The sequence below is a fragment of the Dioscorea cayenensis genome, chromosome 18 (assembly GCF_009730915.1).
Source record: "Dioscorea cayenensis subsp. rotundata cultivar TDr96_F1 chromosome 18, TDr96_F1_v2_PseudoChromosome.rev07_lg8_w22 25.fasta, whole genome shotgun sequence".
NCBI lineage: Eukaryota > Viridiplantae > Streptophyta > Magnoliopsida > Dioscoreales > Dioscoreaceae > Dioscorea > Dioscorea cayenensis.
In genome coordinates this window covers 9650398-9664713 of record NC_052488.1, presented here as the reverse complement: position 1 = coordinate 9664713, position 14316 = coordinate 9650398, and the positions used below count along the sequence as shown (strand labels likewise).

At 34.7% G+C, this 14316-nt stretch overlaps 2 protein-coding genes and 1 pseudogene across 2 annotated transcripts; 2 read left to right on the top strand and 1 right to left on the bottom strand.

Annotated features, from left to right (window-relative positions):
• Positions 1–734: 734 nt before the first annotated feature.
• On the top strand, positions 735–4446 carry LOC120282776 (nudix hydrolase 9). Its single transcript, XM_039289622.1, has 9 exons — positions 735–961; positions 1187–1229; positions 1470–1526; positions 2183–2265; positions 2475–2533; positions 2764–2912; positions 3250–3381; positions 3919–4077; positions 4191–4446. Exons 1-9 carry the CDS (start codon positions 735–737, stop codon positions 4284–4286), a joined length of 1005 nt encoding a protein of 334 aa, XP_039145556.1. The 3' UTR covers positions 4287–4446.
• A 3301-nt stretch (positions 4447–7747) lies between these two features.
• LOC120282775 lies at positions 7748–8161 on the bottom strand. Its single transcript, XM_039289621.1, has one exon. The coding sequence runs from the start codon at positions 8159–8161 to the stop codon at positions 7748–7750; it is 414 nt and encodes a 137-aa protein (XP_039145555.1).
• Positions 8162–9182: 1021 nt separating this feature from the next.
• On the top strand, positions 9183–11663 carry LOC120282774 (annotated as a pseudogene).
• Positions 11664–14316: the final 2653 nt, after the last annotated feature.

Sequence of the window (14316 nt, the reverse complement as noted above, 5' to 3'; positions counted from 1 at the left end):
GGGTTTGTCATTGGAGTCCTTTTAAATATCTACCTTATAAAAGATGAAAAAAATGTTCACCTTCTCTGATCATCATCATCATCATCATCAATAGCCTCCATTAGTTCATTATTTTGACAAGCATGTACAATTGTCTAGATAAAAAAAAAAGTAGCTTCTATTATAAATAATCTATGTTGTTATGTTTAAATACAAATTCAAAATGTTAGATATGTCAAAATAAAAAAATTGTAATAGTCATAAAAAAAAATATATGTATACATATACACATTTTATCCCTTTTTTTAAACAAATAAATATGATAGAATAAAATTCAAAAATTTATAGGATTTACAATTCAAAAAGATAATGTATTTTTGACCGATACACAAAATAAATTTGTTCAGATTCCACTTTCTAATAAAATAATGTAAATTATTTTACTATTAAGAAATAAATATTTGAAATTTTACAAGTAATTAACAAAGTATTTATATATTAATTAACAAAATTGATAATCACATGATTGTAAATCTTGATTTGGAAATAAATTAATTAGGCCTTCAATCAAATATGCCTACCAAATATTAAACAACTAAATTGAGTGTCTGCCCAATCACTTTTTTTTTATTTGAAAAAATCACTATTTTTTTACATATTTTTCATTGAGCATGATTTATTCATTTTAAAATTAAAAGAATTTAACCCCTTTTGGTCCATTATTTTTTATTTCTTTTATCTAAATAAATAAATAAATGGGAGGATTAGTTTTAGTTAATTGTGCTCCCGCGAGGCATTTAGTCACCATCGAGGCCGATCGTCGATGCCGTGGGCTATCTCGCCGGGTCCCCGCCCTTTCCCCATCCTTCGACGGTCATTCCATGCGATCATGGACATCAAACCCTCGTCCTCCCCCGCCACCGATCCCGGCAGCGCCTTCAAGCTCCTCCTTGCCTGCCCCGCTGGCCTCCCTAGATCTCGAGTACTATCTCATTCTCCACCCTTTCTTTCTCTCTCTTTCTGTCTCTCTATATCTTCTGCTTGATTGAGAATTGATCTTTTTTAGGGCTTGGAATTGTTAGATTTATTGTGTTGCTTGATTGAATGATCTAGCAGTGTGCATTCAGACTTCCATATTGTGATTATGTTTTTTTTTCTTCTGTGTTGTTATGAAGCTCGTTGTCGATTTTAATGCGTCTTACGATAGGGTTCCGCATCCTGATGCTAAGCTCGAAGATTCGATTAATGAGGTACTGTTTTTGGGATCGTTTCTGTTAAATCTCTTCTTTTCTGTCTTCATTTTGCTTGAAACACTGATTTGAACAAGTGTTGAGGTTTTGGATTGCATGAACTTGGTTGAATTTGTTCTATGTATCACACGAAGTGGTATTATGAGTTGTGATATAGTTGAATTTTGAGCTAGCATTCATTTTTAGATATGGAGATTTATGTTTAGTGTTTCTTATCAATTTATCTTTCACAAAATTTAGATATGGAATCAGCGAATTGGGAAGAATTCATCACTATACAACGGCCAAAAGTTCAGGGTATGTTCTTCTTACTTTTAAACCGTGCTATGGTGCACTTCTATTTGGTTATAGTTTATACCAACTTTTTTTTTTATTCAATTGAATAAGTGTGCCTCTCTTTTGTTGTTCAAGACTATGATAGTGATTCCTTCAAGCCTTTGTTAGCATATTGAGACTTATTTTACTTACCTGGACAATTATAAACTGTATATACTAATAAGGCCAGCAAACATCCTGAGCATGCCTGCAATAGACTTCAACCCACTTCACATTTACTGCAGATAGAAGCTCCATCAACTTCCTACTGTAATAAGATTAGTAAATATATGACAAATTTATTGACGTTGATCACCTTAACATAGATCATTCACCGACAAAAACTGAGCTGTTGAATTGGAGCATTTCAATTTTTTTCTTTGTTAATGTGTTCTTGATAGGCCCATTTAGGATATGATATGTTTTTAATATTACCTGATTTAAGTGGGTTCCTCACGTGTTATAATTTTCTGTCTTTTATCATATCATTAGTTTCCACAGGAGAATAGAAGACTCAACTCTCTACTTGCTATCCCTTGCTTATGTAATTGCCACTCATGTGTCAAATGTTTGCCATTTTCATCTTTAATCCCTTTGTTTTTTTGGTTCTAAAGGAATTGTAATCTGCTACGTTTCAGTATGGAGCTAGTATTTTGCATATGGGTAATGGCGTTGACCGAGAGTCCTCTGTCTGTCTTCACTTGGGTCTGACAGATTATAGGTTTTACTCCAAGCTATCTAAACTTTTTTCTGAAATATTATGTGTCCTATGTTGGTTTCTGTGGCATGGTATGTACCAACATTTATGGTCTTATTTTGTATTTTCTATAAGTTGCTAAAGTTTTGTTTTGTTATCTTATGTTATGATGCGCAGTTAGATATTGGAGTTGTTTCTCCTTATTGAACCTTTTGAATCTGCATGTCATTCAGGACATTTGTGGGCACAAATCTGAATCCTTCTTGGGAGATGTTTCTTATTCCTTCAGAAGGTAATTAAAAAATTTTCAACTAAGATAACATTGATCGGTCTTTAACAGATCATTATTCAAATAATGACATGTTGGCTTATTATTGTAATGATACATTATCTAATACTCTGCATAATTCATATATTGTGTTCTTTTTGGTCTGCAATTATATCCAAATTTAAATATTGTTTTGTTATCTTGTATTTTTAACTTTCACTGGTGTTTAATTGCCTAATTTGCAACTTTTGCAGATGATACTATTCATTGCCAACACACATCAAGCCCCTTGGGTAATGGTGCTGTTGTAGAAACTAGTGATAAAAAGATTCTTGTATTGCAAAGAAGCAATAATGTTGGAGAGTTTCCTGGGTATTTTGTTTTTCCTGGCGGCCATTCAGAGGTAGGTAATGTTTTCGAAGTTAAATACTTTTGGTGATTGATGAAAAAGAAGGCTAAATGAAAAATTCATAAAATGGAGTGAATCGTCACAGCCAATAAAATAAGTGAAAATGTGATGGAGCATGTTGTTGGTGGCATGCTATGCTCACTTCTTTTATAAGTAGCTAGAGACTAAACTTGAGAGATGACAATATGCATCTGTTTACTAAAGTTGAGTTTCCAAGTATTATTCATGACTATTTTAGTAGTATAATATGATATAGTTTTAACACGTTTCGCATCTCAAAGGAGATTATTTTGTATTGGTTGGTAAAATTTGAGCTGTTTCTTCTTTGCAGCCACTAGAAGTTGGAATTTCAGCCCATCAAGCTGAAAATTCTGAAGTAATAAATCGGAAGGTTTCTCAGGAGATGTTTGATGGTATCATTCGTGAAGTAGTTGAAGAAATTGGAGTTCCTTCTCATTCTCTGGTCGAGTTGCTAGAATTTCTATTTACTTTACTTATGGGTAGAAAGCTTTATTGATTTTGAATATGAAAATTCTCTCGCTGAAAGCTTAATGGGTAGCCTATGAGTTTACTCAACAAATGTTCAATGTTTTCCTTGCTTTATATAGATTAAATTAGGTTCTAGGCATAATTGATTAACCTGCTGGTGTAGATACATAATTGTTTCAATAATTGTTTCAACAGTAAATTATTTATTGCATTGCATCCTTTATTTAGTACCGATATCCATTCTCCAGATTTTATCTTATGGCACTAATCCCCTTTTAATGTAACACCCAACCATCCTTTGTTTTATTAACAATTAACTGTTACGCTGAAGCTTGGAGATGCATCTTATATGCTATTGTGTAGCTGGATGCTGATCCTTTTTATGTTATATAATTCTTGCTTTAATTGGCACATTTCCTTAGTCAAATAATTCCTTGTTTAATTACATATTTCTTGCTAAAGTTATTATATGGCCTCTGTATCTGGATTGACGTATTTTCACCGCTTGCAGACCGAGCCTGTCTTCATTGGAATATCCCGTAGAGACTTGAATGTCAGACCAACCGCTTTTTTCTTTGTAAACTGCAACTTGGAGTCAAGTGAAATTCACCAACTGTATTCCAAAGCTCAAGATGGTTATGAATCCACTCAGCTTTATGCAGTTTTAAAGGTTAGATGATGCACATCTATATATATATATATATATGTCTGTACGGATGTATATCCACCAATTCCAATTGTTATTCACATCAATTATTGTTTATATTGCTCTTTAATTTACAGGATGATTTAGCAGAAATGTCACTCAAAATGCCCGGGTGCCACCGGGGTGGACATGCGCTGTATGAGCTGATGATGAACAGAAAAGACATTGGTTGATCTCATTATAAGTTCTGTTACTGAATCTGTTGATGCCAATTAATTGAAGCAATGTTTTGTTCTCATTGAAAGTTCAGTGAAACTTTATAATTATATTACCCATTTCCAAAATCAACATAATGTGGAAAATGCGCACTTAATGGCCCTTTCCTTTGACTTTTATTTTCCTGTTGGCTGTTAAGATAGTGGCTTTATCGACTGATGCTGTTACACTTGTTGCTTCATTAAAAGAACTATAAAATGGATATTATAGTTGTCAATGACTAAATGGTTTATTGGTATACGGGTCGCCGATAGAGTTCTTCACTGAGTGGTGAGACGTCGATTTTCAGTTGAGAGTACATTTTTGGGAGATGTGAGCGGTGGTTGTGTGCGGGTGGTCCCAACGTCCATGTGTGTTGGGTCCTGTCTCTACTTATTTTACCGAGGTTTGTGCACGTCTCTGACGATTTAGTAGGGTCTTCGGGTTGTCTATTCTTTTTGTAAAAAAAAATAAAAATAAAAAGAGAATATTATAGTTTGTTTGACTTGGTGGTCAAATAGAGCATCTTCTCATTCTAAATAGGATTATGAAAGGTGGCTTTTTTTTTTAAGGTTCTTTGGATTAGTAATTTTATTTTATTATTATTATTATTATTATTTTTAGCACAGTGAACCCACTAGTTGTATCCTTTTGTGTGTGTATGTTTGTTTTGAAGAAGGCTCCCTGAATGGCAGCCTTTGAAGAGAAATATATTCTAACTAAACTCTAACAGCAATCATCTTGAAAAGGACCTTTGTATGAATGAGAAGCTCCATGAAATGTGAATGCAAACGTTGATAATAATTGGGGGGAAAAATTTGAATGCTTGCTTTTGGTGGTTTGACTGTCATGGAAATTTTCATGTCAAATATTTTAAATTAAAAAAATATTTTTCAGAGTTTGTTAATAGTAATTGATAAATTTAGACACCAGCTAATTTATTAATAAAATAATGATAATAATGGAGGCTAAAAAAATAGGAAAAAATATTGTCAGTCTATAATGACTTGGTGCTCGTATAATCATATAAAACCTTAAAAAATTAGTATATATATATATATTAGAAACAATAATTAAATTGAGCCATTCTCTTTCTCTAAATTCATTAATAATGCATCATAGTATTGAAAACTAAATAAAATGGGCCATACTAGAGGTGCAAGATGGGCCGGCCCGGCCCGGCACGGCCCGGGCACGGTGCGGCCCGAGCATCATGACGTGCTCGGGCCACCCGGCCCGACTTGCAGATCGTGCGGGCCGGCACGGCCCACCGTACAAAGGGGGTCGGCCCGAGCCGTGCACCGCCAGGCCACTGGGTGAGCCGTGCTGCAGCCCTGGCCGACCCGCTTTTTATATTAAATTATTTAAATTCTTTAAAAAAATATTGTAAAAAAATTGTAAAAAAAATACTTTAAAAAAATACTAAAAAAATATGGAATTTTTTTAAAAAAATCTAAATATCATAAAATATAAGTTTCTTGATTGTAAAAAAATATACAACACATAAAGACTATAGAAAAAAATAATTAAAAAAATATGCAAAAAAATTTTTAATTTACATGAATACAAAAAAAGATAAACTTTTTTTAAATTTAACATAATATTAGAAAATAAAATTACATAGAAAAAAAATAGAGATAAACTAAAAAAATAAATTACAAATAGATATAGGGAAAAAAATTGCCATTTATTTAAAAACTATGAGGACAACTTAGAAAAATTACAAACTTCGAAACAATTTAGAAAATTACAAACTTCGAAAACAATTTAGAAAATTACAAACTTCAAACTTCATTTGATTAATCTATTTCTTCATCAATACGGGTTGAAGTTGAATGCTCGGATGGTGTAAGGCCCTCTCCGGTATCATTTTCTTCTTCATGTATTTGTTGTTCTTGTAACCTATCTTCTGCTTCTAACCAATCCTTCAAACATATGCACATTTGCACTGTTTCTTGGTTCATGCGGCTCCTCTTATCATCGAGTACCCTTTTTCCTGCACTAAAACAAGACTCCGACGCTACTGTAGACATCGGTGGAGTTAGTAGATCACGTGCCATGGCGGCTAGCACGGGATAGTTAGATTGATGAAACACTTGAGCCGGATTTGATAAACTTCAAATCTTGAACTTGAAGAGATTAGAACAAGAATGAGTAATTTGGTGTGGAGAAATATGTAAGTGTTTGAGGGTATTTATAGGTTATTTAAATTTTTCTAATTCCCAAAATACCCTTGTAAACTAGCCGTTTATTGTTGTTAAAAAGGGTAAAAAAGTAATTATATTTTAAAGTCTAAAATAGCCTTAAAAACTAGCCGTTTTATAGTTGTTAAAGGGGCTACAAATGTCATTTTCTAATATTTAAATTAGTTGGGGAAACAAATACAAAAAAATAAAAAAACAGGGCGGGCCGTGCCTGCAGCCATAGCAACTAGTGGCGGGCCGTCTTTGGGCTGGCCCAGCGTGCTGGGCCAGCCCGGCCCAGGCGGGCCACGGGCCGTGCCGGCCCGCGGGCCACAAAGTGGCTGGCACGCCCGGAGATATGGGCAGTGCCGACCGGCTCAGCATCGTAGGCTGGCCGTGCCGAGCCGTGCACGCCCAACTCGTCTTGGGCCGTGCGAGCTTTCGGGCCGGCACGGCCCAGTTTGCACCTCTAGGCCATACCCTCTGGTCTGACGTAGACGTTGGTGGTGCCTCGTCAACCTTCCTTGACTTCCCTTCTCTCTCTTTCTCTATATCTCTCTAAATCCAAAGAGTCCATCAAAATCCAACAATGTTGTCTGTGTGTTAGGTAACCATTGAATCAGTTTCTCTTGTCCTTTGTCATTGTTTTCATCTCATTTGATAAAAACATGAGTTTCAAACCTTCTTCAGAGGACTTATAAATGCATGTCAACTCCTCCATACATGTCTGCCTTTGTTTTGAGCTTTAATGGCTTTTCATCATCATTTTTTATGGAAAATGGATCATTGGTTCATTGTTTTTTTGGAGGGAGGAGGTCCCAGTCCCACAATTCAGCAGGTTTGGATCTTGAAAATCAATGAAAGATATGATCTTGATGTCTGTTTTTTTTGGACATTTCTAATTTTTGTTTTAATTTCCAAAAAAGAAAAAGAAATTTATAATGTTTGAATGGTTTTGGAGTTATTTAGGGCATCTCCAACCCATCGTCAAATGTGACGTTCTGGGTTGGATTTAGCGCCCAAAATCTCCAACCATGCGCTATTTTGGGCGCCAAAATGAGAATTTGCTACAGTGGCGCGCAGGATATTGCGCGTCACTGTAGCAACGTTATTTTACTTTTCATTTTATTTTTTATTTCTGTTTTTAATTTCAGTTTTGATTTTCAGTTTTTTTAATTCTTTTTTAATTTTATTTTTAATTTTGCTTTTAATTTTTTCAGTTTTTTTATTTTTCAGTTTTAATTTCAGTTTTTACTCTACATTTCTATGAACATTTGTCGATCAGTATTAGTCTTCTCTAACATCTCCATAATCTTAGAGTTATCATCTTTTAGACGACTAAGAGAAGTTGCCACTTCGTCATCCATTTTTTTCTTTAGTTTGGCTTTCTTCTGTCCGATTGGGAGGTCAGAAGGTGAGCCACCAACACTATCGTTTAAGTTAAGAGAAAATTGAGAAAGTACAGTAGATTCTGGTGGTTGCGATTCTGGCATGGGATTTTTAGATTCTGATGATAAATAGTCAAATGCATGCTTTCGAGAAATTTGTCTAGATGTCATGACATTATCTTTAAATTTCTCAAAGTTCCTCACAATGTGCCACACATGATCAAACTTAAACCCTTTCTTGTAGTTAGGATCATCCAAAAGCATCCTCTTTGCTCGATTCATCTATAAATGATTTCAGAGTTATGTATTTGTAAAAATATAAACTTGTGATCTTTGGATATGGTATGCTTATTTTGGTATGACAGGCACCAACAATGACATAAACGTTTTGGAGTCTTCTAATTTGCTCTCCAACCTAGCACAAGGTATTGCTCCTCCTGCTCATTATATTTAATAAGTATTTATAATAATTATAAAAATTAAAATCATATTTTAAATAATTCAATGGTTAAAAGTGGAAAAGATTTAAAGATGATTAAATTTGTGGATAGTATGAATATATAAATTGTGAAATAAAAAAGAATATTTTTAGAATATTCTATTTTAGAGTTAAAAATAGAGATGATGGTTGGAGAAACTTTCACTGTAGAAGTTGTATTTTTGAGTACTGAAGCGCTAAATATAGAGTTTTGGGTTGGAGATGGCCTTATGCTTTATGTTGATGATAATATATTATGGGTTGTGTATGGTGGCAAGGTTCCATGTGAGTGCTCTATTTGTTTGCTTTTGCCCTCTTTTGTTTGGATGTTGTTGTGGAAGCCATAACATACTTTTGTTAGCTTGCTGTAATGCGGCTCCATTTTTTGAGTTTGAGGAAGTGGGCAGCAGTGCAATAGAATCCCTCCTTTTTTGCCTTTATCCTTTTCTTCTTTTGATTTTTATTTGATGTAAGATTGGAAAGAGATGAAAAAGGCTTTTGAAAATCAAAGTGGTGGATTCTGATCTATGACTATAACAGTGTAGATTATTCCATTTTCCAAAAAATGTTTGCTTTTCTTCATTTAGTGGTTTAGATTTCTGAGATTTGTGTTGAGGAATCTGTGACTTGGAATAGCATGTTGCAGGGTCGGCATCTTGTTTATGTTTGGAGTTTGTGAATGAATAAAAGAGAAGGTTCATTTCTGTATTTTTGTTGTTTAGCTTTGCTTTGCTTGGCTTTGGAGGTGCTTGATTAATTTCCTGTCAAAGATGAGATTGTGATTTTCAACAAGAGATTGGTGATCTGAATCTGTGAAAAGCAATAATGGATTTTCCGATAGGACAGCAAAGTTTTCATCAGAAAAAGATGACGAAGCAGTTGACGGGAAAGCGGGATGATATGCCACTGCATTTTGCTGCAAGGTCAGGAAATTTAGCTACCTTCAAAGAGGCACTCTCCGGGAAATGCCTGGAGGAATTGGCCGAATTGTTGTCTAAGCAGAATCATGCCGGAGAAAAGCCGTTATATGTTGCTGCTGAGTATGGCTATGTTGATGTAGTTGCCGAAATAATCAAATTCCATGATGTTGCAATTGCAAGCATGAGGGCCAAGAATGGCTATGATGCTCTACATATAGCAGCAAGAGAAGGCGATGTAGGTACATATAGAATACGAGCTCCGTTGTCTAACTTACTGCCTTTTTTTTTTCTAAGCACATGCTTTTGTTCATTCATGGAATTGATACTCTATACGTATTTTTCATGTCTGCAATCTAATCTTTTGATTACAGTCTTCACCAACTTTGACCGTCATAGCACTTGGGAAGCCACCGGTGACCTAGCTTCGGAGAGGAATACTTCAAAACGTTGAACTACCATCAAGGCCAATCATCACGAATTCAAGGGGATTTTTCTCTATGATTTACATTTCTATTCATTGTATTTATCTTTGTTTTGTAACTTGCTCCATGGAGGGCTAAACCCTAGTAGGTATTTGGGCATGTGAACCCTAGGATCTTGTCTTTTTGTATTGATTTGCTTTATAGTTCAATTTAATCTGAGTTGATTTCAGTTTTAATCTTGTTTTCCCATTGCTTGCATGCTTTATTGATCCTTGTGGTTGATTGTATATGCATGATTTGTTACTTTGATGAGAGAGAGCTCTCCATTAAAGTTAGAACTCCAAGGTTTAAGAGGGTTGAGAGGGTGAGTCATGAGATAGTGGAGTGTCCTCTTTCCCTTCCGATTGAGTGTTTCCTATCTCCATATTCCTTAGACTCTATGCAACCATATTTGGTGTGAGGCGTGAGATTGAGAGATTTCTCCACCGGGACCTTGTAGGGGGTTAGGGATTCTTCGGCGGGAAATAGGATTGGATCTATTTTTAGGAATCAGTTTCACTTTTAGGTATCCCTAGAGCTCATTGCGGTCATATGGGGTGTGAGGTGTTGAGATTGAGCGATTTCTCCACCGGGACTTTGTAGGGGCTAGTACCGGTGGCTTGGAGGCAAGGGCCAGTTGTTCTTGGATTACTTCGACTCATTAGACTCGGTTTAGAAGCATTTAGTGAATCTTGAGCTTCATGTTAGATCCTAGGGGGAGCATTGCCCGGGTACCTCATCTTTATTGATTGAGATCTCCCTCTATTTTACAAATGCATATTCGTCTCCAGTATTCATGTCTTCGCACATTAGATTACCACTCCATCCCATTTATCATTAGGCTAGATAACAGAGAAGCAGTTAGTACTAGTAACCCCGTTCCCTATGGATTCGACTACCCAACTGACCGGGTATTTTATTACTTCGACACCAGTGCACTTGCGGTTCACACACAATTCAGATGCATGTCACCGATTCTAGTTTGGCGAAGATTGTGGGGAGCAATGGCAAGACAGCTCTGCATGCTACAGCCAGAAATGGTCATGTCGAAGTAGTGAAAGCTCTTCTTAGCAAAGATCCTAGAATTGCAACCTGAAACGATAAGAATGGGTAGACTGCACTCCATATGGCAGTTAAGCGAACAAATCTAGAGATTGTTGATGAGCTTATAAATTGCGAACCGGCTTTGATCAACTTGTAAGACACGAAAGGCAATACGGCGTTGCATTTAGCAAGTCGTGCTCAGGTGAACAACATTTGTTATTCTTCTCAACATTTCTCTTATTTATTAACATTGTTGTCTGAACTCAAAACATGATTTTTGGTAACATTTTGGTAGGCAGTGAAAAGCAACTTAAACAACACTTGGTTGATTACTTATTACAATTGTCGATAAAATTCAGATAGTGAAGAAACTTCTTTCACTCAAAGAGGTGAACGTCAAAGTCATCAATAGATCCGGAGAAACAACACTAGACACCTCTGAGAAGACAAGGAATTTAGATATAGTCCCGATCTTAGTCGAGCATGGTGTGCAGAGTGCGAGGAGGATTATACCGGTGAATCCTGCTTGTAAACTAAAACAAACAGTGAGTGACATCAAACATGAAGTTCATTCACAACTTGAACACAGTAGACATACACGAAAACGTGTTCAAGGCATTGCCAAGAGGATAAATAAGCTCCACACTGAAGGCCTAAACAATGCAATCAACTCAATCACCATGGTTGTTGTCCTCATTGCCATTGTTGCATTTGCAGCAATCTTCACTGTCCCAGGAGAGTACGTCGAAGATTCAAACAATTTAGCACTTGGAACATCCATAGGAGAAGCCAACATTGCATGACAAACACCATTCATGATATTCTTTGTATTTCGGAGCTATCTCAGCCAATTGAGGGATAATCTGTACACAATGATCTAAGCTATCCTAGCTAATTGCCGACAAGTCTGGTTCTTTAAGGACTGAGTTGTACTGGGAAAACAGCATAAGTCAAGTCTCTAGGTACACATAATTTTATTTGTGGACATCTGGACTTTAATCCCACCACCTTTCAAAATGGTGTTTTATACAACATCATTGATGATGTGGCACCACATTGTCTAAGGCTGAAACACTAGAAAGAGCTAATTAGTGCTCAGCGCGACTGGCAGACAAATTGTGAATATGGTAAACTGGTTCAAATTAAAGGTGGAATCTCATCCATTATCATCTATAATTCGGGACCTGATTCTAGTTATAAAGAATATCTAGATAGACTAGACAATGTCTCTTTATGTGACTGGACACTAAAAAATGCAAAATTTGAATTCATAGAAGATCTTCTCTATCACACACCAGACAACACTGATAGTAATGGTCATATTTCTTCCATCTAATTGTTCTTGTTGGCTCTAGATCTTTTTTCCTTTATTCTCCATGGATTATCGGACTGGCGACCTTATCACGGAGGCCAAAGCTAATACTAGGGTATTTTTCTGGGAGATAACCAATACATTGTATTTCCGTGTGAAGGAGCATATTGACCATTCGTTTCACCACTACTAGGACTGCATAACCATTAAAGTACATTTCAACTACAATCTCCGGCGGTCCTTGCGCTTACACAAGTGTTGGCTGTTCTTCACCATTTGGACATTCCTACACCCTTTGAGTGATAGTTTTCTTCATGTATTCTGTTGTAATGTTATGAACTTTTTACATAGTTTCAGTGTTATTTCAATTAATTCTGTCATTAGATCTGTTGTTCATTTTGTGCCAGGTTTGATCGTTATATCATTGATGTACAGAATTCCGCACATGTTTAGTTTGATTTATTTTAACTTGGATTAAATGTTTGGTTCTATATTATTTGACATTTTTTCATTCCATGTATACCATTATATACGAATATATACGACAACATATTACTATTTTATTATACTTACTCCTACTAACATTACATACCACAAACATACTTAATAACAGATATTTTTTTAAATAACATAACTTCACTCCTTCCTCTCTCATTCACCATCTGGTTGAAACATCTCCTTTTGATGTACCAATACAACCTAATTCCTCCATTTTCATATTTTTAATACCACCTTTTTCTACGACCATATATGCTTCGATGACATCTGCCTCCTGGTCACTTGTACGTGTTGCTACTCGGAGCATATGGTTGATTGTTTCTTCTTGTTTCTATAAGGCGTTGGCGTATTCCAACCATGGCTGTGGATTTTCTGTAAGGCATTGGTGTTAAGTAACAATTAATACAGGTCTTCAAATTGATGTCAGTTTATACTTTGTTTCCTTTTTCTTCTTTTCCTATTTTTTCTCCTTGGCATATACCCATCTTACGTCTTTAAAATGACTGACCATTTAACCTTGCGGCCTCTTTAATAAGAACTAGATTAAAGACCAGGGTTAACGTTGCAGGTTTAATATATCCAAAAAAAATATTGCGAAGATAGTATAAATTTTTTTTTTTAGAAAAATATTGTTAATGTTATTTTTTAAAATTATTTTCAGTATGGGAAGTATATTTGCAAGATGTGTAGGATTTGGAAATATATTACTGGCGTATGTTATATTGTTTATTGAATGATGAAAATGACTTCATTTAAATATTTTGGTAATAAAAAAATTTCAATATTAATTTTTCTACTTGGGTTTTTTCTTCTTTGCTGTAATAAGTTTATTTATGTATATCTTTATTTAGTTTAAAATAGTTGAGAATTTTCACATTCAGATCAAGATTTCTTGTGATTGTATACAGAAATTAAATTTTGTTGTTCATATATATTCAAAATATAGTACTTTTGTATATTAACACAAATTTTCACTTTTGTGCATATTTTTTGAATTCATGTAAGAATTTTGTTTCTTAGGTTTGTTTGTAAATTAGATTCGCATAGAATGATAGAAGGATAATGAAAAGGATCTTCATGCTCAAGAAGGGAAATGTCTAAAATGGAGATGATTATGCTAACTCTATTCCTATATATATATATATATATATATTTATAATTTATACATGGAATGCATTCCTTTGGAATATTCACAATATTCACACATATTACTATTCATATGAATTTGTAGAATAAATATAGGTTAATATGTATGCATTGTCTTTCTTTTGACAAATTGATAGGTAAGTTATAATGTAGTAAATGTTATTAGGAAGTAGATAGGTATATATCGTTAATAGTTTTTGGCAAATATAGAGAACTAAGAGTTATATATATATATATATATAGTATTAGATATAAAGAAACAAATCGAATTTATTTAGATTTTTTGTTATTTAAGAGCAAAGCTGTCATTAAGATAGCATTATGCAAGGTCCTCATGCTCCCAATTTAGTTTTGTTGCAACTTGTTCATGTTGTTGGAAATATTCCTGTAATCATAATTCAATAACAAATAATCAATAATAATTATTGAAATAGAACATTTAGTAAATAGTACTCAAAATTTGCTAATTATTACTTCGAGTTTCGAAATCAATTCCTTCGCATTTGAAGCATAGATGATGATCTGCCCTGCAGTTGGTTGATGAACCCTTTCTGTAGAACTTGGTTAATGAATGAAAG

Bases quoted from the DNA above. Each gene is read 5' to 3' on its own strand.
- LOC120282776 (XM_039289622.1), top strand. From the start codon at position 735: ATGGGAGGATTAGTTTTAGTTAATTGTGCTCCCGCGAGGCATTTAGTC. The intron at 1,527-2,182 runs GTATGTTCTTCT...GCTACGTTTCAG, and splicing joins ACAACGGCCAAAAGTTCAGG to TATGGAGCTAGTATTTTGCA. The intron at 4,078-4,190 runs GTTAGATGATGC...TTTAATTTACAG, and splicing joins AGCTTTATGCAGTTTTAAAG to GATGATTTAGCAGAAATGTC.
- LOC120282775 (XM_039289621.1), bottom strand. From the start codon at position 8,161: ATGAATCGAGCAAAGAGGATGCTTTTGGATGATCCTAACTACAAGAAA.